Source organism: Cebidichthys violaceus, unplaced genomic scaffold, assembly GCF_023349555.1.
Source record: "Cebidichthys violaceus isolate CVI_PGR_0920_01 unplaced genomic scaffold, fCebVio1.0.p SCAF_22, whole genome shotgun sequence".
Lineage (NCBI taxonomy): Eukaryota > Metazoa > Chordata > Actinopteri > Perciformes > Stichaeidae > Cebidichthys > Cebidichthys violaceus.
This window is the reverse complement of record NW_027176395.1, coordinates 4,841,467-4,867,122: the sequence shown is the minus strand read 5'-3', so window position 1 is coordinate 4,867,122 and position 25,656 is coordinate 4,841,467. Positions and strand designations below refer to the sequence as shown.

General features: G+C 39.9%; 1 protein-coding gene across 2 annotated transcripts; it reads left to right on the top strand.

Annotated features, from left to right (window-relative positions):
- Positions 1-1,941: 1,941 nt before the first annotated feature.
- Positions 1,942-24,523, top strand: apoba (apolipoprotein Ba). Of its 2 annotated transcripts, XM_068717643.1 has the most exons (28): positions 1,942-2,124; positions 3,101-3,142; positions 3,764-3,870; positions 3,981-4,096; positions 6,132-6,279; positions 6,607-6,750; positions 7,679-7,803; positions 7,888-7,964; positions 8,066-8,522; positions 8,793-8,937; positions 9,066-9,212; positions 9,337-9,548; positions 9,674-9,881; positions 9,978-10,148; positions 10,290-10,493; positions 10,635-10,808; positions 10,901-11,106; positions 11,204-11,386; positions 11,596-11,726; positions 12,311-12,521; positions 12,664-12,836; positions 12,937-13,106; positions 13,417-13,538; positions 13,682-14,055; positions 14,376-21,941; positions 22,041-22,155; positions 22,878-23,064; positions 23,154-24,523. In XM_068717643.1, exons 1-28 carry the CDS (start codon positions 2,067-2,069, stop codon positions 24,282-24,284), a joined length of 13,104 nt encoding a protein of 4,367 aa, XP_068573744.1. In that variant the 5' UTR covers positions 1,942-2,066; the 3' UTR covers positions 24,285-24,523. The 2 variants fall into 2 exon arrangements, with proteins under 2 accessions (XP_068573744.1, XP_068573743.1); XM_068717642.1 differs by having other exon boundaries at positions 9,674-10,148.
- Positions 24,524-25,656: the final 1,133 nt, after the last annotated feature.

Sequence of the window (25,656 nt, the reverse complement as noted above, 5' to 3'; positions counted from 1 at the left end):
GCCTCTAACATTTAATTTCACTTCATATCACACATTACCTTGCACTTATATACAGTGTGTGTGTGTGTGTGTGTGTGTGTGTGTGTGTGTGTGTGTGTATGTATGTATGTGTGTGTGTGTGTGTGTGTGTGTGTGTGTGTGTGTGTGTGTGTATGTGTGTGTGTGTGTGTGTGTGTGTGTGTGTGTGTATATATATATATATATATATATATATATATATATATATATATATATATATATTCATTCTCTTTATCATAAACGGTCAAACCAGCAGTGTTATCTGTGCGTGTACAAGTGGATCCATAACAATAAGCACATTTACACTGTAAAAGATATAAACCAACTAAAACCTAAAATCAAATTTCGTTAATATTTGATCTGGCTGTCTGCACCTCGGAGTGCAGAGGAGAGGGCTGAACTACCGAAAGTCGTGGTCAGCTGTGGAGCAGCTCAGTCATTATCATCAGCTGTAAGATAACATTAAAGAACTACAGAAACAGAGCAACTCTCTTCTAATACTGTGCAATAAATACTGCGGTGAGACTCATGATGTGTTATGTTGCACGATAGATACTCTGGCCTGGAACTGTTCAGGAATCTCTTTATCACCAAGCACTTCGATTTCTGTGCAAAGAAAAATTGTTTTCTTGGTCTTCCTCTCTGTATTTGCCATGATTCACCGTAAACGAACATCGATCAGCAGCTCATTTCTATGCCTCAATATTCATTAGGTGCTTTGCATTGAACATTTATGGTTGAATGCGCACATTTACAGGTTGATTTTGGATTTCTAAAAGGAAATTGTGCATTGGCAGGTGTACACAAGGTTTAATGAATCAGAATATTTTTTGGCATACGTGCATTTCCTCCTTTTGAACGTACGCAAACATTTAATGTGGATCCTACGCACTGTTTTATACATGAGACCCCTGATTTGGTAAAGGGTTTCTTGTAGAATGAAGTTGCGTCAGATGCTGGTGGAGCTCTCAGGTCAGAGGTCATCCTGGCTCATCTTCTCCTCTGATGGTTTCTCTTACTGTGAGGAGAGTCTGCTGGGTTCAGGAAAACCTGATCAGACAGGAGCTTCAGGACCGAGCATCGGGTCACTGTGACCACCAAGGCTCTCTCTCTCTCTCTCTCTCTCTCTCTCTCTCTCTCTCTCTCTCTCTCTCTGTCTCTCTCTCTCTCTCTCTCCCTGCTCGCCCACTCACTCGCTACGGTAATTGTTTAATAGCCAAGAAACGTTCACACATACAAGGAATTTGTCTCGGTGAATTGCTGCTGAATTGCTGCTTTCACCACTTTACTGCTTTTAAGGTGCATTCTCAGCTGTTAACCTCCCAAAACACTTTTCAGACTGAGAAGAGGCCAAAAGTGAATTTTGTGAAAGAAAACCTAGTTTACAAGATTTTCCTCAAACTGCATCCAAACAGCATATTTTCCACTTTCGTGAACTTTCCATGAACAACTGTAGTTTCAATCACTTTACTGGCTAAAGGCCTACGTGAACGTTAGATAGTCCTGATGGGCAGGTACATGGTAGTCCCTGCCATCAGTGTATGAATGGGTGAATGATGACATCTAGTGTTAAAGTGCTTTGAGTGGTCGGAATATTTTATCTTTCTTCTTTTAAAAGAGACATTGAAACAAATGAATCATATCAATTATTAATCAAATAAACTAAATATGCTTTGATGTAGTGAACCAAAGCAGTCCAAAAAGTTATTGACCAGTTGATTGTTAAAGCACCACAGTCTGGCTGATTGATTACAACTGCATGTCATTGTGCAATCCTGTATTGACATTAGCAAGACCCCCATGTGTCTGTTGTCTAAAGACACATAGAAATGGCTATTGCTATTTACCTAACATTAACCTTCTGTGCTAGTCAGAGGTTGTACTTTGAAACGACCACCCAGGCTTTGCTGTGCCTGTGTCCGTATACCTCTGGTAATCACCAGGGTTGGTGTAAGGAGGGAGAGGGAAGAGGGACCCTATAAAAGATCTGAGTAGCGGGTGGCAGTATTAGTCAAGACTGAGAGGGCTGAAAAACACAGAAGAAACCCATGATGGGTTACAGCAAGCTGTGTCTGTTACTGCTGCTGAGCAGCTACACGTTGGCTCGTAAGTAGGAATCCATTTTGATTAAAAAATAACTGCAACACGATACAATTTGTACCAAACATAATAGCATTTTGGGCATAATTTGTCATTTGGAACCAACTATTAGTTTTAAGTGTAAAGACCTTTTCCTCAGCAGACATGTTGACCTGTCATCATTACACAGTCGTTACTAATGATGACTCTGTTCTATTCAAGTGAACCAACATGAACAACACCAGGACCCTTAAACTAAAAGTGGAATTCAGCCATTGTTTACACCTGTGCTTTTCATGTTGAAATGTCTTCAGTGTAAAAGGCCTATATAGGTGTGATAGCTCCAGGGTCCTACAATTTTGCATGCCCTTGTTAACTGTGCCAAGTAAATGCAAAAGATCCATTAATAGTGTAATGCCTGGGATTTTCCTGACAAGTCAAAGCATTGAGTATATTACAAATATTTTTTACTTAATCTTTGAATTTAAATTTTGATATTATTACCCTTACACACATAAATTAAGTCCTTGGTTAAAAAAGCAGACAGTGTGTGACAATGCACAGATATTGTTTCAAACAAAATGTTTTTATTGAATATCTTACAATAACAAATAATAGCAATAAAAAAATTGCAAAAAAATTGGAAAAAAAGATAACAAGGAGCGTAGATAATCCCACCCAATTCTCCTGTATATCTTTTACACTGTATACTGAGTATATTACCAACCAGTCACAGTCATTCATTGTAATGGATAAATTAATTCTTCTTGCTAAAGTTTGTAATGACCTCCATGTTATTTTGCTCAATTTGATTTCCTTGCCACTGCTGATTATTTAAAGGGACATGACACCAAAAATATACTCTTGCCATTGTCTTTAGAAAGCAATTAACCATTTTGTTCACTTCATCCCCTGAATATATATTTATCATTAGAATAAATAATGTCTTTAGCTTATGCTGATAATTCATTTTTATGACCCTTCACTCTTTTTTGTTTTCCAGAGGAAGGCAATGATGGTACTGAACAAACCTCAACGTGTCTGTGTAAGTTTCTATCTACACAGCAGATGTCACATTCAATGTCCATTACTCAATCAACAAAACCTTCAAAATTCTTTTCTGCAGAGATTGTAATAACTATTTTGATAAAATGGAAAAATGAGAATGAAGAAAAAAGCTTACATACTATATAAAAGGTTTATGTAACTTTAACATGTAACTTCAACACTCTGGACTTTGTCAGTTCCTCTGACGGGCTTGACAGTGTGTGCGCCTGGTTTTGTGTGTACGTCCGTAGGGTCGATAAAGGGGGATAAGTGGTATGTTGTCTCAAACAGACACATTGACTAGCAGATCGATGTGGGCTGTGCTAAACTAATAAACAAATGACCCGTTTTCTGGAGATAGGAGCTCATGGACTCTTGCTCCTGTGCTGTTCATGATTTACTGCAGTAGTAGTTGTTCACTGTTCGAAACATCATGTAGCTGCTACTGGGTCCAAAAGTCTGTTACCATGTGATGATGTGGAACATTGACTGCGAACAGAATGATCCTATAGGTGGAATGACCTCATCTCTAAAGGCAGTGATGGCTTGAAATGATTTGATCAGCACTTAGATCTTAGACTCAATTTCCCATTATTGTGATACCATTATCTTATTGCAGTGGCATCCAGATTCAAGAGCTATAAGAAATATGTGTACCAGTACACCACAGGGAGCAGAAATGGTGTGGTGGGAAGCCTGAAGAAAGGCCCGCAAGTCTCCTGTCAGGTACATGCCTGTTTTATGCGTCCCTCTTTGTCCCTTGAGAACAAAACGTTTTTATCTGAGCTCCCTTTTGGCTCTCCATTGACCCTGTGTCTGCTGTCACATATCTTTAGGTAGTGATTGAAATCCCCCAGACGTGCAAATTCATCATGCACACCAGAGACTGCGCTCTCAAGGAGGCCCACATGCCGAGTCCCGGCTCTGAGGCCTTCCAGGCCGCCATGGAAAAGTAAGTGCAAAACATTCTTCATGGGATCTATGACACATGCAATAGTACAGAGTATGGGGGGGTGACATGGACAATTATTTTTTATCATGCTTGCATAAGTAAGTTACAACACGTGCTTTACGAAAGCATGTACACACTTTAGAAAATGGCCCCCGTGTCAATTTGTGCTGTTATGGTATCGGTGATTGGAGCAGCCAAAAAATATGAAAGACTCTCATTACAGCAATCACTTCATACATTATATTCACACAAGTCTTGTTGAGTATGTGACTTCATCAGAGCAGTCCAAATGTGATTAAAGAAACCAAAAACAGGAAAACAGGTTTGTTTAGAAGTGCAACGGATTTCTGCTCAAAATGTTCCTCATTATGACCTTAAGAAGTTTCACTATATATTATTGTACATGGAAAATCACTTCAAAATGCCTGATAAGCGCATCATTTCCTAATATTTGAGCTCTCATAAATAATGTTTCTTAAGACGTTTGCTGACAATATCAGGAAATTATAAATTGAACACTGTCTCAATGCCAGTTTTATCAAATATCTTATTAGTCTTAATGAAAGGGCGCGTGCAACTCACTAAGGTGTACGCTTGCGTTCGTAAAAACATTTCATCCATGTCACCTCCATACAATAGGGTGACTCTTTAATATGAAAAATGACTGAATGTCTTTGTCCATGTTGGGCCTTGACAAAGCAAAATGTCAAAAAGACTAGAAAGTCAAAACTTTAAACTCCATACAAGTTTAATTTCTGCCGCACAATGCTGTTAGCGGTTCTAGGCGTTTCCCATCATGCTTTGGGTCATGCAGTCGGTGGAGAGCAACTGCGGCACCTCGCACTAAAATCTGCAGCCGCCTCGCTTTCGTGAGGTCATCGTTGCCCACGGGATCAAGTCAAGACACAAATCTACCCAGCATGCATTGTGCTATTAGAAAGATTTGTCTTTTCATGATCTGATATTTCCCTCAATAACTTTTATTATGGATACAATTAAAGTCAGAGAGAGCTGGAGAGACAAAACACTTTTTACATAATTTATCATCATTTCCATTCAGTCACGTGAGGCTGATAAGTAATATAAATATGTTGGTTTGATGAGTTATGTCATTTCAATTTCCCCCAAAACATGGAGCCTAATAAATTAATTCCAGTGTTCAAGGGAAACCATAATCATATTCTGGGTTATTTAATAATTATGTCACAATCAGAATTTCAAAACATACAGACAAATAATTAATAAATATGACGAACGCATTCTGCCGGTAGAAATCGGTCCTGCGCTTATAAACAGGACACAGTATAAATACCACAGAACACAGTGTAAATACCACAGAACACAGTATAAATACCACAGACTGTGAATAAATACTCAATGCAGTTTGTTAAAGAGGTAACAGGCTATAGAGAACACACCTCTACTCTGGCAGTGATTATAACTGGGTCTTTATTAGTTATTAGTAGTATTAGTTACTATTATTAAGTACAGTGATCATGTGAACAGACACAAACTTCTCAAAAGTCTCTCCAGCTGTTAAAGCCGACCTACAGCGGATCCAGCTGTGATCAGCTGATCCACCGTCATCAGAAACAGACGTCGCTTCACGTGGCACTACTGAGGAAAGGACGTCTCATTTCTCTCAAAACATATTTCCTCATTTCCTCTCTCCTCGCATGGTTTCCTTGTGTCACAAAAGACGCAAGTGAGGGAAACGGGGATACAATTAAGAGGCTTGGGATGTACCCACAGACCTCACCTCCCGCTCTGATCTTTCCATGTTGTCCCTCGCCAATCTTGCCTCAGCTGTAACACCTGTACTCTAGTAGGCTACATTCAGAATGTAGAAAGTGATCTGAATAACCTCACTCCTTTGCACGTCACAGATTTGTACAAATTAGGACAAATTCAAAGTAAATCTGATGCAGACCTAACAGATATTTGCAGTACAACCAAGGTCTCGAACTGGCAATATTGGAAATGAACATAAATCCTTCTTGTATGAACACAGTGTATATGTCTTGTCTTCACCCAGGAACCCTCTGAAGTTCACCGTGGAGGAAGTCACCCGTGTCCACCTTTACCCGGAGACAGACGAGCCGGTCCACATCCTCAACATTAAGAGAGGAATCGTTTCCGCTCTCATTGTGCCTGCCATGGAGAATGAACAGAATGCTCTCATGGTTGGTATCTTCTCACAACCTAAAGTGGCTTCTCTAAAAATGTACCAGAAAAAGCACACCAAGGCTATTGCATTAGGGTCTGTAGAACACATTATATTAAATGTATATTGCACGATCTCCCGTGTGGGTAAACTGGGTTGTTGCATCAGCAAATGAGCAAACAGTACAGAACACGAAAGCTAATATGAGAGGTGAAAGGAGAAGTGAAAAATGAAATGGCTGAAAAATAAAGATGTGTAAAAATTTGCATGAGGCTTTGTCTCCTGTATTTGAGAGCTAAAATCCATGAGCTAAATCTTTCATCTGTTTTTTTCCTTTCTTTTTCAGAGCACAGTGCACGGCCAGTGTTTTACAGACTACCTGGTGCATGACAGTGTCACAGAGGTGACACTGTCCAGAGATCTGTCCCGGTGTGACCAGTTCCACAGCAGGGAACTTGTCAACAGCCCCCTTGCCCTGCTGCAAACACTGGTAAGATGTTAGTACCTGCCTTTATAGCCACTGGTTACTGCCTTTAATACCATTTATTGTGTGATGAATATCATGCCTGATTATTAAAAAAAAGGTTGCTTTGAAAAAGAGCTCTGCAAAGACATGACTTGGTTCAGCCAATTAGGTATCATGTCTCTGTGGAACTCTTCTAAAAGATCATTCTCTTTGCTTTATCCTTGAGGTCAAGGGTCATAAGTCTCCAATAGATGATGATGATGATACAATATGAATGAGTTTAACTTTATTGGAACTTTAATCTTTGCAAACCTTAAATTGTAAAGAAATGTTTATACAATCTTAAAGTTTGCTCATCAGAGACCATACCTTTTTGTGGAAGCTCATTTAGTGAATTTTAATATATTTAGGTAATTTGGCTCTTAAATTGTAAACCTTTGCCTTTTGTTTTCGTGTTGTCGTTTTTTATTGAAAGTATGAAAATGATCAATGAAATATGATAAACAAAGAAAGAGTACCTTAAGTTTTAAGTACTAAAGTGACAAGTGTGTATTTATTTAGTTATGCAATAATTGTTATGCAGAAATTAGTCACCGTGTGTGACATATTACACAAGTTTTCTTCAAGAATGCAAGCTATCACTGGGTGATTAATTGGTATATGAATAGTTCTGTTGTGGGTGAAGTATTACTTTAAGATGGATACACCGATATGTCATTGTTAATCTATGTGAAACGGAAAATAACTGGTTCCATCCCTTTAAGCTGCCCATCATTGTACATAAAGTGGTTTGGATTATGTCAAAATACTTTCCATTGTCGGTATAAAATACATTTTGCTGCAAACATTCAAAAATGTAAATAATATGAAGTCTTCTCAAGGCAAAATGTTCTTGTGACTTGAAAGTATGTATGAAAATTAACGCACAAACATTGTGGAATTTTGTTTCCAGCATCGGCCCTTGTCTAAACTGATTACAAGCACTCAAGACTGCAACTACCAGTTTGATAACAAGGGAAAGCACTTAATGGCAGCCACATGCAAAGAAAAACACATCTATATGCCATTTTCCAATGTGTAAGTCTTCATCTGAGTGCAGATATATGTGTGCATATATTGCAATGCTCTGCATTTTGCATCACCTTCTAATCTGCCTTGCAGGGTCAACGGAATATCGTCTGAGGTGACTCAGCAACTCAGCTTTCAAAGCTCCAAAAGGATCAACAACAAAGTATTTGGTTAGTGATCATCTCAGGCATGTCTGCTGTGCATGACTATGCATCATTTTAGTCTTCTTTTTAGGAATTGCAAAATGTATGTATAATATGTGTGTACACAGAAGTGGACCCCAGCCAGAGCAAGCCACTCCACTTTGAAGACCCTGACGATAAAGCTCCAGTCCAGTCGAAGGACGCTGCTCTGAGCACCCTACAGGACCTCGTGGCTTTGGCAGGCACAGACCAGGGTCAGAAGAGGACCAGCCTTTTCCATAAGCTGGTGTCCAGCCTGCGCGTCCTGGAGAACGAGACCCTGAGCCAGACGGTCACTGAGATGTTGGATGTGTCAGGCTGGCTCACCTGGCAGGCCCTGTTCCAGTGTGGAACCACAGAGTGCACCAGCGCCATTTTCCAGGCTATCAGGACCATTGATGGGTTGACACCAGAGGTGGACGCTCTAGTCTATGGGCTGAGTCTACAGGCTAACCCTGATGCCTCACGTGTCCGAGATATGCTCAGCATGGCTCAGTATAAACAGAGCAGGGTAATCATGTATGCTCTAGCCAACACAGTCAAAAAGTAAGTCAAATATTGTTTCTGGCCTTCATAAAACTGATAGTTATAACACACAATCCTTTTTTCAATATTACTCTATTTATGTTTATATATTTAAACTGTAGAAGACCTGTTAAATTTAAGCTAAACGGGACATACACATTTTTTAATGTCCTATTTTGGCCAACTTTGTAAGTGCTACAGGTGACCACAACAAATACAACCTTTGAACACAATTTTCATCCAAACCAGAGCATCTGATTAGCATATATCTGCCCTGTCTCTGGTCCACAGGTTCCATAACGCAGAGGTTACTCCAGTGGTCACAGATGTGTCAAAGTTCATGGAAACACTCTTAAATGACTGCTTGGGAGAAACCCTTGATGAAGATTCTGAATTTCCTGCTGATCCTAAAGAGACTGTCTTCCTTGTACTGAAGGTACTAATGATTAGTATGTGTGAATGATTAAAGAATCTAACTGACTGTATTTCTGGATTCAGTCAGCTCTTGTCAGGGAATCTGGCTCAGGGCTGCTCTTGAATGAACATCTTTTTTCTCCTCTCCAGGTTGTTGGTGTCATGGGTCAAGCCATGCAAGCTGTGAGTCCCAGCCTGATTTCTTCCATTTTGCAGTGTGCTAAGAAAACAGACATTCCATTATCAAACCAAAAGGCAGCTCTGCAGGCCTTTCGGTTGATGGATATTAATAATGAGGTACAACTACGTCCCACTAACACATTTATTACAACTTGTCATTGTAGGGCGATGATGACCACAGCATATGTTATGCTGTTTTGTACAGTATGGATGTTGTACTTTAACATTTGGTCAACCACAGGTCAGAAACATTTTCATGGAGGTGTTCCAGGATGCTCAGAGCCCTGTTGAAAAACGTGTAGCAGCCTACCTGATTCTGATGAAGAACCCAGACCAAGCCCTGGTTAGAGACATTCTGAACGTTTTGGAGAATGTGAGGGACGAGCAGCTCAAGAGCTTTGTGGTCTCCCACCTGAAAAACATCCGCAACTCCGGCGAGCCACAAATGGATCAGTGAGTATTTGGCCACCAACCGTAGCTAGTTAAATAACTGTGCAGTATAATTAGAATTACAAAATGAAATATGTTTGTCTTGGCACTGTGTCATCTTACTACAACCTTCTTCTTTTCTCCTAAAGACTTAAGGAGTACATTGAGTTGGCCTTGAGAGACCAGCTATCGCCCACAAACAAGGTATTTGATGGCATGTCAAGCAACTACAAAATAGACTCTCCCTTGGGCTCAGTGCAGAGTAACATCATCTTCGATGCCACTGACACAATGCCTAAAGAGGTGATGCTGGAGACCACTCTAAAAGTTTTTAACTACAACTATGACATCTTTGAGGTACGTTTTCAATGGCATATTTGTTGTGAATGTGATGAAAATACACAATCTAGCTTTGTCGAGATTTTTAAACATTTAAAATCTCCCGCATTTAAGGTTGGCGTTGAGGGAACAGGATTTGAACCAACAATTGATGCTCTCTTCGGAGAACAGGGTTTCTTCCCTGACTCCGTCTCTAAAGTCATGTACTGGGCAGGTGACAAAGCCAAGATGCTCAGGGACGTTTTGGATAGAATTGCTCCAGAAAAAGGCAGAATGAAGAGAGAGGTGAAATGATTTTAGTACACGTCATACAAATTGTGCTTGTCTGCACTACTACATGAATAAAACCTTGCCTTTCCAACCACCTTTTACTTGTTTTGAGCATGCACGGCCAGAAACTTACATACGCTTGTAAAATCTCTCCAGGTCCCACAGAACCTCCTGAAAGATATCACAAAAAGTGTCCAGAAGCTCATAAATGACGTGCGTTTCTCTCCAGCCCCTGAAGCCACTGCCTATCTTCGGCTTCTGGGTTCTGAGATAGGATACATGAAGGCCAGTGACATGAGAAAGATGGCTGAAACTCTGTTCATGTACTACCATATTTTCATCAGGGTGCTACCTGCCGAGGTCAGATATGTTGTTTGTATGTTGTTTCCTAACATGAAATCCAAATGATCCATAACTCCTCTAATACATCTGCTTTTGCTTTGGGCAACCTACTCAGAAGCTACAGTTTCATATGTAGCCTGTTTGTTTACTTTCCAACAGGCCTTTTTTACATTGACATCAAGCACTGAAAATGAAGTCTTTGCCCACTACATCTTCATGGAGAATGCCTTTTCTTTACCCACTGCTGCTGGCTTTCCTCTGAAGTTCTCTTTGGCTGGTGTGTTTGCACCCGGTGCCAAAGGAGGCATGACTCACTCATCTGCTAGCAGAATGGTAACTTAGCTTTTCTTCTTTGTAGTTTATATGTTAAATAAAATTATAATTTTGCTGTTTACAGCTACTCTGTTGTATTCTTCACTTTGCAGAGTGACTTGTCCTTCATGCCTTCAGTTGGGCTGGAATTCATCACCCAAATGGGTGTGCACATTCCAGACTATGGGGAGGCTGGGCTTGAGATGCACACTAATATGTACCACGAGAGTTCCCTCAATGCTAAGGTCACCATGAGCAAAAACCAGATGAGACTGTCCATACCTGCTCCCAAGTCAAACACTCAGTTGTTCAGCATCAGGTCAGTGGCACATGTGCCAAATGACACAAAACACTTTCAGTGGTTACCAGTGTCATGTTGTTCTCTCTCACCACTTCTCTCTCTTTTTGAAATACAGCAACAAGTTGCTGTCAGTGTCCTCCAGTCAAACTAAAACAGTGCCACTCCTGTTGGAGGAGCAGTCCGACTCAACTGACTGCCAGCCTCTTTTCAGCGGTCTGAGATTGTGCTCATTAGTGAGTTTCTCCAATGCTACTTCAATAGACCCGGCCCCATATTACCCCCTGGCTGGAGACAGCAGGTAAGAGGAAGCCACTTTAGCAAATCTAACTTGAAACCCATTGGTCTTTTGATTTGAGTTTTTTTAGTATAGTAGTTTCTATTTGTGTAGCTAATATGTAGATAGTTACTGTAATTGGCTGATAATTGAAAGCAGTACTCTATGATTTTAACTAGCCAGATAGTTAACAGATTTAACCAGAGAGTTTCATGAAAGCTGTGTTTTCTCAGGTTTGCAGTTGAAATCCAGCCGACAGGAGAAGTTTCAGAGTACACTGCCACCATCAATAACGAAATACTCAGAGAGGGTAAAAAGGGTCGTCATAAAGTGGACTCACTGAAGCTAACCCTGAGGGCAGAAGGTACTGTTAAAAATAATGTGTGTGTGTGTGTGTGTGTGTGTGTGTGTGTGTGTGTGTGTGTGTGTGTGTGTGTGTGTGTGTGTGTGTGTGTGTGTGTGTGTGTGTGTGTATTCCACACATTACAATTTACATCCAGAGCCAACGTTAAGTGCCAATGAAGTAGTTGGGCGTGCAGCATTTCTTACTTTCATGCAACAGACCTGCAAATAATGTTTAGGGTTTTAGTTGTCTAACCGTAATCATATCTTAACCCAAGTTTAACTACCATTACCACAGTCCCCCCTAACCTTAATCATACCATAGCATATTTTATTTTACATTTACATTTATGCCAAATTTTATGAGGGTTTGTCATTGAACCAAATACTGGGTTTTGCATAACTTCCCCAGGTTAGTAAGGGCATATACTTGAAGTAGAATGGTCCAGAATGAATGAATGTGTGTCGTAAGATTAGGCTCTTATTTGTCAATTCATTCTTTTATATGTAACCATCATTTATAGCATTAATATGGGCAATGTTGTAATATATTGTGAATCCACCATTGAATAGAAATTGACTGAGTTTAATTTCTGCTGCTATTAGGGTACGATTCATCAGAGGCCACTGCATCTCTGAAATACAACCACAACAAGAACACTGTCACTACTGAGGTTGTCATTCCCGACTACGATGTGGAAGCTGGCATCAAGCTGGCTATAACTGACAGTGAAGCCAAAGGAAAGAAGATGAGAGGGATCACTATTGATGTCACCAACAAGAACATCCCACAGCTGACTCTTGTTGGACGCACAAGGTACATTGTTGTATGAATAATCCTTTAAGTTAATCTTTCCTAATGATACATAATGTTGACATTTTCGCTGTACTGTCTGTTAAATAATTAAGAAATCGAGTCGCATGCTTACCAACCTATATGGCCTTTGTTTTAAATGTAGACTTGACATGATGAAGGATGCCATGCTGCAACTCCAGATGGTCGTTCCCTTTCTGAAAACGAATGCCTCTATCACTGCAACCCTAAAGAGGGATGAGGATGTGATCATGGACTTAGAGACAGTCATCAACCTCCCTGAGACATCCTATCAACAGAAAGCTTCCGTCAAATACGGTAACTATCTACCATCGCTCACAGCTTTACCACAGAAGGCAGATGTAGATTATTCATTAATTTGTATATTTGTGGGTGCATTTGGATTTTCTCTTTATAGATGCTGACAAGTTTGAAGTGGAACTGAAATCAGACCTGAATTCAGAGATTCAGAAACTAAATGTCGAAGATCATCAGAGGCGGCTGCAACAGCTCATTGATCATATCCTGGACCAGAAAGTGGCAAAGACTGATATGAAACTGCGTCACATAGTCATGAAAGGAATTGAGGTAGCACTTTGACATTTGACACTCTATTTATTACCTTCGTCAATCCCAATTGGTCGTTCTGTTAGTTATTTATGATCAAAAACTCAAGAATGTTGGTGAAAAGCTAGCCCATGGGTGAATTACATACTGACTAGTTTTTGGTGTAGATAGTGCGACCATGTTATCTAACTTCATGTTGTGCATCAAATTTAAAAGTATTGCAGAAACAAAGATATCATCTTTTTATGACATGTTTTTTTTCTTGAGTGCTTTAACACTATACAGTTTTCGTTGTAAGTGTAATGTAATTTATCTTCATGTCACCCTGAAGGCAAGTGATATATGGTTAGATAAATTGACAGCACACATCCCCTATCTTGCAAACCTGAAAAGTAAGAGGAGCATCTCAGATGTCACCCTGGGAGCACTACCTGAGAAGCTGTTTCTGCAGTCGTAAGTGTTTACTATTGAGTGTAAGAATATTACTTGCTTTCAGGTATTACTTAAACATAAACCCTAACTCAACAGTTCAGCTGTACAACTTGGTCTGTCTTATGGTATATATATTGATTATGCATTTTCTTTTACCTCAACAGTGACAGCTTGTTCAGATACGAGTTCAACAAAGAAAAGATGGCTATCTCGCTTCCTCTTCCACATGGAGGCAAAAAGTCCCAAGAACTGAACATTCCAACCACTCTGACTACTCCCCTTATAGATCTACCAGAGATAGGCCTATATATCCCTGCCAACAACTATCCACTACCATCATTCACTATACCACCTTCTTTGGATTTTACTGTTCCCCTTCTCGGTCTGGCTGAAGCATCCACCAAGATCAACAGCAACTTCTACGGCTGGGAAGGCTCCATCTCTGGGGGCAACAACACTATTGATGTTCCGAGCTACATTGCACAATACAAGGCTATGGCCCAATCACCGTTCAAACTACTGTCATACAAGCTTGAAGGTAAACACCTTTTTCAAATTCCAATTCTTAATCGTTAATGAATGATGGTGTGGGCTTTTGTTGTATTCACTAAGAGATAGTGACATGTTTGGCATATCTAGTTACTGATAGTTGGTAGAAAAACAATGTTGTTTTTGTGAAACTGAGCTTCATCTATCTGTAAAGATGAGATCTGGAGAACAATGTTCTAGAGCTTTTAATAAGGTGCAGCAATTAACATTCCAGCATAGAGCAATTTATTCATGGGAACTTATTCTACATCTTTGTCTGTGCTGTTACAGGTACTGATAATACTATCTTTTCTGTCTATCTGTTTCAAGGAACCGGTATGATGTCAGGAAGAGCAGATAATATCAAGTATCTTCTGAATAGTTCCTTCAGCCATAGCCTCATTGATACAAGCGTTAGTGTGTTAGAAACAGTAAGTGTAACCAACAAAGTGAATGCAAGAGTCAACTATAAGATCAAAGCCTCTAGTCCAGTGGGCCTGCAAGCCTCCCTCTACTACTCTGCTCAGTCAACTTCGACTCTAAATTCAGATCAAGTCTCAGGAGATGGCACCGTCGATGGATCACTTCAAATAGGTTCATTCTATACCAATACCTCCTACGCCCACAGCTACAACCTGCGTCCAATAGATGGAGAAGGAAAAGGAGAGTCCACCCTGCACTTAAACTCGCCATTCTTTGATGTTCACAACATGATCCATGGAGTCTACGCAAACTCTGAGTTAAATATGGTGTCCAAAACCAATGCCCTGAAGGACGTCGTCAAGCATGTAGCAGAGCTCAAGTATAAAGATGCTCAACTGACACTAAAGTGCAACTCCGTTGCCAAAGCCATGGGTCAATCACTCAATAACAAAGTTGAGCTTGGTGTGTCCAGCCATATGGCCATCCTCAGAATTGAGTCACAGGCAGATGATGACACAAATAGGGCATACTCACTTATATCAGGATCGCTGGATTCAAATGGGCTTGAGGTAAACTCTGAAGGTTCCATCACCTTTCACACAGGTCGTGGATTGCACAAAGCTTTTGTTACGGTTGGCAGAAATGGTCTGACCACAAGTGGAACTAACAGCATTCAGTGCAGCCCTGTCATGGTGGAGAATATCTTCAGTGGTGCCATAGACAACAATGGAGCATCCCTGTCCTCCAAGACGAAAGCGATGGCTGAGGAAAGCAGAGGAGAGCTGAATGTTGAGGGTAAAATCACAGCTGCGGAAGCCTCTTTGAATGGTGTCCTCAAAGGCCATGCATACGATGCAATCACAAGAAACAACATGGATATTGTACTAAACCGTAGGGCTCTGACCTTTACTAGCAATACCATGGGAACATTGAAGCAGATGAAAACAGAAAATAGCCATGCACTGACCCTCACTATGTGGACACTAGCCCTCCACTCAAAGACTGACAACTTCATCTGTGAAGATGTTCACTACAAGCAAGACACCAAGGTTGCTATGAAGCCATTTGTTACGTCACTTGACATGACAAATGACCTCAAGTTGTATGATGTTAGTTGGAACAATGAAGGCCACATGAAGCTTGAGCCAATTAAGATGGATCTGAATGGAAGTACGAATGGAGCTTATGGAGAAGAACACAACATTAAACATACCTATGAACTCAATTATGACAATATGGCTGGTACAATGAAATATAGCACATCTGGAAATGTAATGGACGCCCAGCTAAGTCACAACTGTGAATTGGAGTTTGCTGGACTTTCCTTTAAGTCAAACTGTGAGGCACTAATAAATTCGGAGCCTCTACGTTTTGACAGCACCATTCGCACCATGGCACTGCCTTTCAGCCTCACTGTTAATGCTCTTGTCAACAGTGATGGACATATTAATCTAAATGGGAAGCACACCGGACAGCTGTATAGCAAGTTGTTGGTTAAAGCCGAGCCCCTAGCTCTTGCATACTCACATGACAGTCGGGTATCAACTACACATATGTTTCCAAGTGGGAAGTCTTCCACTAATTTAGACAACAAATTTGATGGCCTCTTGACACCAATGAACCAATCTCTGACCTGGAAAGTAAAATCTAACCTAAACAACAATGCCTATAACCAGGATATTATTGCTTTACATAATCCTGAGATGGTTGGATTTGAGTTTTCAGGAGTAATGTTAACAGACATTTTCAGCAAATTGAGCAAAGATAAGACATCAGAAATACAAGAATTTAGTTTAGCTGGTTTCCTTAAGTATGACAAGACCAGTGACTGTCATATTATTGACATCCCATTCATTGAGAGCTTTCCTGTTGCTTTTGAGCTGCTCAAGAACACACTTGTACAAGCCTTAGAATCGATTCAACAGTTCATCAACAATTTAGATATCAGTCAGACAATCACTGACTTTAGAGCCAAGTTAGATCGTCTACCTATGGAAGTGAGTGACTTCATGCACAAAATGGACTTGGAGAACAAAGTGAATCAAGTAAAAGCAAAACTTGATTATTTGATCAATGAGTTTGCTGTAACAATGGATGACTTGGAGATTGCGATGAACAACTGGAGAGAGAGCATGGAAAATACAATAATGGACATTGCCACCAAAATTAGTGACACCATCCTCACAATCCAAGACTATTTGAAGGCCGGCCACTTTGCCAAAAAGATAACAAATGTGCTTGCACAAATTGGAAATCAGCTTTCGGCCTTTAATGACAAGTATGAAATCAAGCAGTCACTCATCAAAGCACTGGATACCATCGAGGACATCATCAGACAGATAGACTTACAGAAGCTCACAGAAAGCAGTGCTGCATGGCTGCGTGAACTTGATTCTAAATATGGAATCTTGGAGAAAATAAAAGACAAACTGTCTGAAATGAAACAGGCCATTGAGAACTTTGACATCAACGTGTTTTTCCAAGATGTAAAGGATTACCTTCTCTCAATTGATTTAGAAATGTATGTTGAGCAGCTATCGTATAAAATCCCCTCTTCAGAGATAGCAAAAGTGTTGGAATCTATGAATGATGTTATTGTCAACTGGATTGACGAATATGAAATCCCCAATAAAATCAATACGGTGTATTCTTACACTAGGGATACACTATTAAAATACAATCTTGATGATACAGTTAAAGAATTAATGGATCAATTATTAATTCTCATCGAGGAATTCAAAATTAAAGAGACAGTGCAGTCAATGGCCGATGCTTTGAAATCTATCAACTTTGAATTTGTTCATGATAGAATTATGCAACTTCTGCACAGCGTAACAAGCCAGGTCAGAGCCATTGAATTTAGGAAAAGCATTGCTGACCTTAATGAACACATTTCTTCAATGGTTAACTCATTGAAAGAATTTGACTACAGTGCATTCGTTCATGAGACCAACAACAGAATTTCTGTATTGACAAACTATATCAACGAGCAGATTAAAACATATGAGATTGTACAAAAAATTGAGGCAGTAAGGGAATTTTTCAGAGAGATACAAAGTTCTATCTTCACATATTTGGACGAACTCAAAAACACAAAGGTGGCTGACGCTCTAAAGAAACTAAAAAATGTGATTGACGCTACATTTTACAATGACATCAAGTTGAAAGTGCAGGATATCCTTGAGGACATGCAACAACGGATCCTTGACATGGATATCAGAAATGAAATGTACATTCACCTCCAAAGAGCAAGTGAATCCTACAGCAATGTGGTTACCTACATTTTTGCACAGTTTAACCAACTGATAGAGAAGATCACCGAACTGACCAATGACAACGAGATCATCACCCAGATGAAGCAAACTGCTGATGGAGTTCTGGATGCACTGAAAAGAGCTGAGATTGAAGTTCCAACGTTTACTGTACCTCTCACTGACCTTATTATTTCAGCATTTACGATCAACCTGAACAAACTGCAGGAGATTAGCATCCCAGCTCAAATTGTAGTCCCTGAGTTCACCATCCTCAACTCCTACATAATTCCTGCCTTTACCGTAGACTTTGATGAGATCAAAGCATATATAGTTTCACTTATAGACGACGTCAAAAAATTTGAGATCCAAATGCCTGACCCTGAGGACATTTTTGGTGATCTAAAAGTTCTTTACCTTTCTGAACTACCAGATCTCACCATGCCAGAAATAACTCTTTCAGAAATAAAATTTCCAGCCATCAAAATCCCCAAATTAAATCTGAAAGATTTTGAAATTACAATGCTTCCAATTCCAGAGATCAAATTACCTGAGGTTCCCACTGACATTTGTATGCCAGTTTTTGGCAAACTTCATGGTGGATTTAGAGTGAGCTCCCCACAGTACACTCTGGAAACTATAGGGAAGATTGAGAACTCGACGTCCACACCAAAAAACCCACAGTTTACAGCCACTATTACTTCTCATGCCAAATCACCCATTGAACCCCTTGAATACACCTTTGAAGCCACTGCTCAGTTGGAAGCTCCCAGAATGAAGAAGCTGCTATTCACAGAAACCGTGAAAGCTACACATGTGGCCTTCTCCATTGATCACGAAGGATCCTTGACACTCACTGGCTCTTCTGCTGAGGCTTCTGCTAAGACCACTAGCAAGGCCACAACCCAAATGTACATGGCAGATTTGGTCAACAATATGACACTTACATTGAAGAAAGGAATCTCTGCAGCCATAGACACAACCTACAACCACAACTTGGACGTCCCATCAATTGAAACTTCAAGTCAGGCATCAATGAAACAGAATATAGCAGCCACCATGGAATCAGGCAGAGTAACTGTGACCAGTGAAACTACTGGTAATGGAAAGTGGTCCATTCAAGACTACTCTGATGAAGGTACACACACAAGTAATGTAGAATTCAGCATAGATTTTGGAATTGCCAAGTTAACTTTAGTAGGAGAAACAGACTGTAAGGCCATGAAATCAAAGCAAACACTGACTGCTGAATCTGTGATCTTAAGCCATATTACTGTTGAAGCTAGATGTGAAAATGAAGTTCCATCTGTCAAGAAGAGTGTTATGGTTCTAAATGGAGAAGCTAATATTGGGGACTTGAAAGTTGCAGTGACAGCCTCTCATGATGCTGAATTCACTGGAGGTCTGACTGGATTCATGGCCAACTCGCTGGAATTCAATGCCCATCCATTTGAAATTGTGCTTGATGTTAAGAATAGAGTAAACTCGAAGATGTTTTTCCCATTGAAGCTTACTGGTAAGGTCGATCTGCAGCATGATTATGGTGTCATACTAAACTCGGAGAAGCAGCGTGCTTCTTGTTTTACTTTGGCAAGATTCAATCAGTACAAGTACAATCACAACTTCATAGCAGAAAACAATGAAATGAACATCTTTTTTCAATCATCAGCTAATGGAGAGGCAAATCTGGACTTTTTGACTGTTCCTTTATCCATCCCAGCAATAACTGTACCTTATCTTGAGATTGAAATCCCTGAGGTCAGAGATCTGTCTCTGTGGGAAAATGCTGGATTCAAAACCTTGCTAACGAATCCTCAACAGTCATTCGAAACAAACCTGAAGCTTCAGTACTACAAGAACCCTGATACACACAGCTTTGAATTACACCTTGAACCAATTTATAATACAATTATTGGCAACGCCTACATCATCCAGGCTCAATTTGAACAATGTAGAGACAAAGTAGTTACACTTCTAAAAGATTCGTACAACCAAGCAAAGGCCCATTATATCAAACACAAAATTGACACCTCTAGTCTGCCTCCTAGAATCTTCACTATCCCTCGATACAAAATACCATTATTGAATATTGAGGTTTCTGCTTTCAGGGCTGAGATGCCGGCCTTTAGCTACTTTGTTCCCAAGGAGGTCAGTACACCAAGCTTCAAAGTTCCAGCACTGGGTTTCTCTGTGCCATCCTATACCGTCGTGCTACCATCTTTGGAATTACCTGTCATCCATGTTCCAGAAACATTAAGTGAAATAAAGCTGCCCACTTTCACACTACCATCCATTCAGAACAACATTTTGATCCCAGCCCTTGGTAACATAACTTGCGACTTCTCCTTCAAATCCACTGTGATTACCTTAAGTGCTAATGCTGGCCTTTACAACCAGTCTGACATTGTTGCTCGGTTTGACTCTTCCTCAACATCTGTGTTTGAAATTTTGAATGGAAAAATTGATGGCACCACCAGCTTGTCAAGAAAGAGAGGACTAAAACTGGCCACCACTGTGTCCCTGGAGCATAACAATGTGGAAGCAAGCCATGAATGTGCTATTAGTCTCATCAAAAGGAGCATGGATGCGTCTGTAGCCAACACTGCAAAAATTAATCTACCCTTCCTCAATCTTGAATTGAATCAAGAACTCACAGGAAATACCAAGACCAAGCCAAATGTTGCTTCGAAGAATAAACTAAAATACATGTTTAACATTCCTCTGATTGAGACTGTAGGCAAAGGAAACCTTGATATGATCTGGGCACTGGAAGCACTTTCTTCCTATGTGTCACTGGAGACCTCTACCCGAGGGAAGTCAGACATAACGATAATAGACAGTTTCAACTTTGATGGAGATCTAGAAAATGAGGCCAGTTTCTACCTTAATTCCAATAGCCTCCGTTCAACTTTCAGGACTGTCTTGAATTCAAACATTGACAAACAGGAGAAACACAAACGAAGCTTAAACAATAACATCTTCCATTTTGACGTGACTAACAACATGGCTCTTGAGGTCTCTTTGAGGAGAATCTTTGCAACAGCTGATTACACCAGCAATAATAAAGTTGAATCTGCATCTTTCAACACGAATGGAAAGCACAGTGTTAAAGGAGAACTAGATTTTGTTCCTTTAACAACCTTCAAGACTACACTGAACATTGAGGCAAGTCAGCCTAATAATTTGGGTCATGCTGAACTTACTCAGAGTATCAACCTTGACATCAGCTCAGAGAAGCAGACTTTCACTTGGAGTGGTAAGGAACAACTGGCATCTCTCATCCATGCTTGTGACTTTCTTGTGTCTAATGATGAATCTGAAGTACGCATGGACTTGACAGGATCAGTGGAAGGCCACCTAGCCTTCTTGAAAACAGTTAGGCTTCCTGTATATCAGAAGACCATCTGGGATGTTCTCAAGTATGATCAAGTCACAAATATGGACGAGTTACAATTCCTTAACATCTCTTCCAGCATTGTGTACACAAAGAGCATGGATGGCCAGGAGTATGCAATACCATTTAAACTATTTGAAGACGGCATCACTTTAAGCATCCCTGGGATTAGCTTTGCAGTGCCTTCTTGGGTAAAAGAAATTCCACACTCAATAAGGAGCATAGACATGCGATTTGAAAACCTGGATGTCCCTGATCATCTTACTCTTCCTCTTGCAATCTCGGTTCCAGCCTTTGATGTGCCATTTACCAACTTGCATGTTGAGCCCTTAACAATTGATCTTAAGAACCTTAAAATCCCCAAGGTGATCTCCACAACAGCCTTTGAAATCATGCTGCCAGGCTTGCCAATAATGTCAGTGCCCAGTTACGACATTGAAACAGAGTATCTAAAGGGAAAAATGTCATTCCTTTCAGTTAAAATACCACAATATGAAATCACTGTCTCATCTTTCACGTTACCAAAATCCTTGAACATTGGAGAGCACAGCATCAGCCCAAATGAAATCATAACCGAGATTTTAAACTTTGAACTTCCAACCATCGTCATCCCAGAGCAAAAAATTGAAATCCCTGACATTGCCTTACATCTGCCTTCAAGTGTGTTTATTCCAGCCTTTGGAGCCATCAGTGCCACTCTGAAGGTTTCCTCTCCTATTTATAATGTTTCAACAACTGCCAACCTGGAGAAAAGGAACTCCAGCCTTGTAACTTTGCTGAATTCCATCTGTACTTCTACCATGATCTTCTTGGAATATGACCTCGGTGGTAAGACAGACACACACTCTACTCTACTTGATTTAATTACTAGTTCTAAAGAAATTGTAATATATATATTTATATGTATACTATGTTATGTCCCCTCAGCCAGTGCAAACCTTATATTTGATAAAGGAGCAATCAATCTAAATGGGATGGGCCACTTGACTCACAGTGATGTAAATGTGGACTGGCAACATGGCATTTTGGCACAAAATCAAAGGTAAGTGTAGGGAATATACTTTTTGATTTTTCAATTTCTAATTTGATTAGAAATCTATATTTATTTGCTTAAATTAATCTCAGTGGAAGCCCAGAAAAAAACAGAACAGTTGAAAATGTGATACTGACTCTGAGCGCTGCTTCGTCATATTTTCCAGTAAGCATACCCAAACATTGTGGGTCAACCAAGGCATCAATACTGTTCAAGTAGTTGTTGCATGTGGATTGAAAATATAAGTTAATGTAGCGTTCAATGTGGTCACAATGTTCAGCTGCATCTGCATTTAGTCCAGAAATTAAACAATTGAAATAAAAAATTAGGTTGCAGAGACATCTTAGGTTTGAAATTATTAGCCATGGTTAGGAGAGCTTTCAGAGCTACTCTGAGGAAGACATCAAGAATCTTTATCTTGGGTAGGAGGTCTAATTGGTGATATCCAGATGATAAGGTTGAGCAAGTTTTTGGATGGTACCCCCCCCCCCCCCCCCCCCCCCCCTTATGGCCACTGGGTATTTCGCACAATGGACTTAGTGCAATATAAAACAGATGTTTTTTCTTAGGATGAAGCACCAAAACCCTTTGGCTGAATAAATGTAATTTGTTTTCACCCAAATGCTGATTTTCTGCATAGTTTAACAGTTCACAAAAGAGTTCTCTTTCACGGGTTGACCAAAGATGCACTAGAAAATACCTCTACTAACAACTGTTTCTCTGTTTTAAAGGGTGTCTCGTAATACTCTCAATGTTGACATCAGTAGCCGAACATTTGTGGACGCAAACTTCCGCTTTGCTTCCCGCAAAGATGGCATCACTGCATCTATGTCTTCTCCATCAGCTGGTTTCCTTGGATTGCAGTTTCAATGGAAGTCTCCGTCACAGTTGTATGGGAAACTGTTTAGTCGCTACATGGTAAGATCTATATATGGATTCATGTTATATGTAGGGCAATTGACGCTGTTTTAACTATTATTATTCTCAATTTCTTCCCTCAACTTCAGTCTAATCCTGAAAAGGATACTGATATTTTCGTTGCCGTAGCCACGCTGAGAAACTCTCAGAAGTTGATTTTACACACGTCCTGGAATTTGGATTTCCTCTATGATGTGATTGAGGGTACCAAGGACAAGATTCCTTCTATCACCGATGCTGTGCTGAAGTTCATTAACAAGTACCACACCGCTCACTTTGGCTTTGATCTCAACCGTGGCGGCATGAAGCTGAAAAACACCGTTTCTAATGTCATAGAGAGAGCCTATCACGAGGTACTTATGTCTTTTAACACTCTGCAGAATTCCATCAAACACCTCAGTGATCAAGGAAAAGACATGTACAGGAAGGCTTCTGACAGCTTGATGTCCATGAGTTTGCATGATGTTGTAGACAGGTTGGCTAACGAGATTAGACAAGTCTTGAAACGCATTGATGACTTGCTAGATGCAGTCAGACAGTTCTTGAGTGACACAGAGTATACATTGCCTAGATCTGAAGAGAAGCTCTCGAGCCTGGAGATGTTCCAGCGAGCTCGTCGGTCTGTATCAAGAGCCATCGACTGGGCAATCCAATGTTTTATCAACATCATTGGGAATATTACTAGATGGATCAGTGGACTAAGGTTCACCATACCTGGAACTGATGTTGTTGTAAAAGGAAGTAAAATCATGCAAACAATGGAGTCTTCTATGAGATCTGTATATGATCAGCTAAGACATTATGTGCTCAGAGGGTTTGATTTGCTTCAAAAAATAATTGCTGAAAAAGCGGAGAGTTTGATCACCTACTTTAAAGATGAAAACATGGAAATTGCTTCTCAAGTTGATGCCATCTATGCAGAAGTTATGCAGTCTTCAAACCAACTTACTGAGGGGGCAAAGAGATATATGGCTGAGTATAAAGACCATGCCAAACGGATTATTCAAGAGGCTTATAATGGTTTAAGTACGGAGCGGGTAAATACCGATACCAAGGAGTTTATCAGTATTTTGCAGTCACATCTCTTTGGAGGACTTAATGAAAGCACAGATCTAATGAGGACATCCCAGAGCACAGCACCAAACATTAGAGAGATGGAAATTCCTTTACCCTTTTTTTGGAAGTCTTTCAGCGAATGGCCTACGCAATCCAGTCAATGAGTCATGGCTCTCTTGATCGTGGTGTCATTATGATTGACTGAATTTATGTGTTTGTGAAAAATGGACTTTGTTTGATGCCAATAAAAATGTGCTTTAAGGTGTTTTAACTGTCATGAAAAATATGCAAGTTCTTATTGTGTGAGATTTCTCTAAATGTAAGGATTTAGGCAATTATGACCAGTGTTTTGCACACAAGTTAATGTTTGATTATGTTGTTCAATTAAACAATTTTGAATACAGATTTTTGTGTTTGTCATACTGTCCCTACATGTTCTTATTAAATCAAAAGAGCAGGAATTTTTGGATGTCTTTGATTTGTAGCAGAGGGAGATTTTGCTTCAAGTTACTGTAAAGAACTCAATTAAATTCTAATGCCTCTATATGACCTACATAAGTAAATGAGACCATCAGCGAGATGATTGTCTATTTCGATATACTTAATAATGCTCGGTATCTGTGCGACCAGGAGGGACTTTTCCCCTCTAAACTTTTATATGGTTTCATTTAAATAAGGCCAAAAGATTTCACCAAACAACAACAAAAGAAAACTTTGATTTGTCTGGCTGAACATGTTATTGTCTTTTTTCCCTCTCCCATTAACCATTCAGCTGCTCTTTTCTCCACAAAGGCTAATTCATTATGTTAGATGCTTTACCACTTGACCACTGACATTTCTATTTCAATATATTTGTATAGCCCAAAATCACAAATTGTCCTCAGAGGTCTTTACAATCTGTACAGCATACAACGTCTTCTGTCCCAGGACCCTCACATCGGAACAGGAAAAACTCCCCCCCAAAAAACCCTTTAACAGGGAGAAAGAAGAATAAAAGAAAGAAACCGTATGGAGAGCAACAAAGGGGGGATCCCTCTCCCAGGATGAGCAGAAGTGTGATAGATGTCATGTGTACAGAATGAACATAACAGAGTTACAACACATTCAATGCAGGTGACACAAATGATTCATATAATGAGAGTAGTGAGCAGAATAATGATGGAACAATTACGCCTACTAACAATAACAGTTGCAGTGGATATAGTAGAATAATAATATTAATAACAGCTGTAATGGTATGGGTAATAGTAATGTGACTAATATAATAATGATAGTAGCAGAAAAACTTCTTTAAGCAGCCTAGTAGGGATGAGGTCTAAGAGACAGGTAGAAGGTTTAGACGTAGAAATTGTTGAAGTCAATTAGTGAAGGTTGACGGGAGTAAAGACATCTAAATAGAGTGACAGCTGTTTCTAAGGTTACTCTATTTAAGGACAGATCTGTACTGGTTGAGGGCAGGAGATTATTAATCTGGTCTCTAATAGTTATAATCTTATCATTGAAGAAGTTCATGAAGTCATTACTACTGAGGTCTAT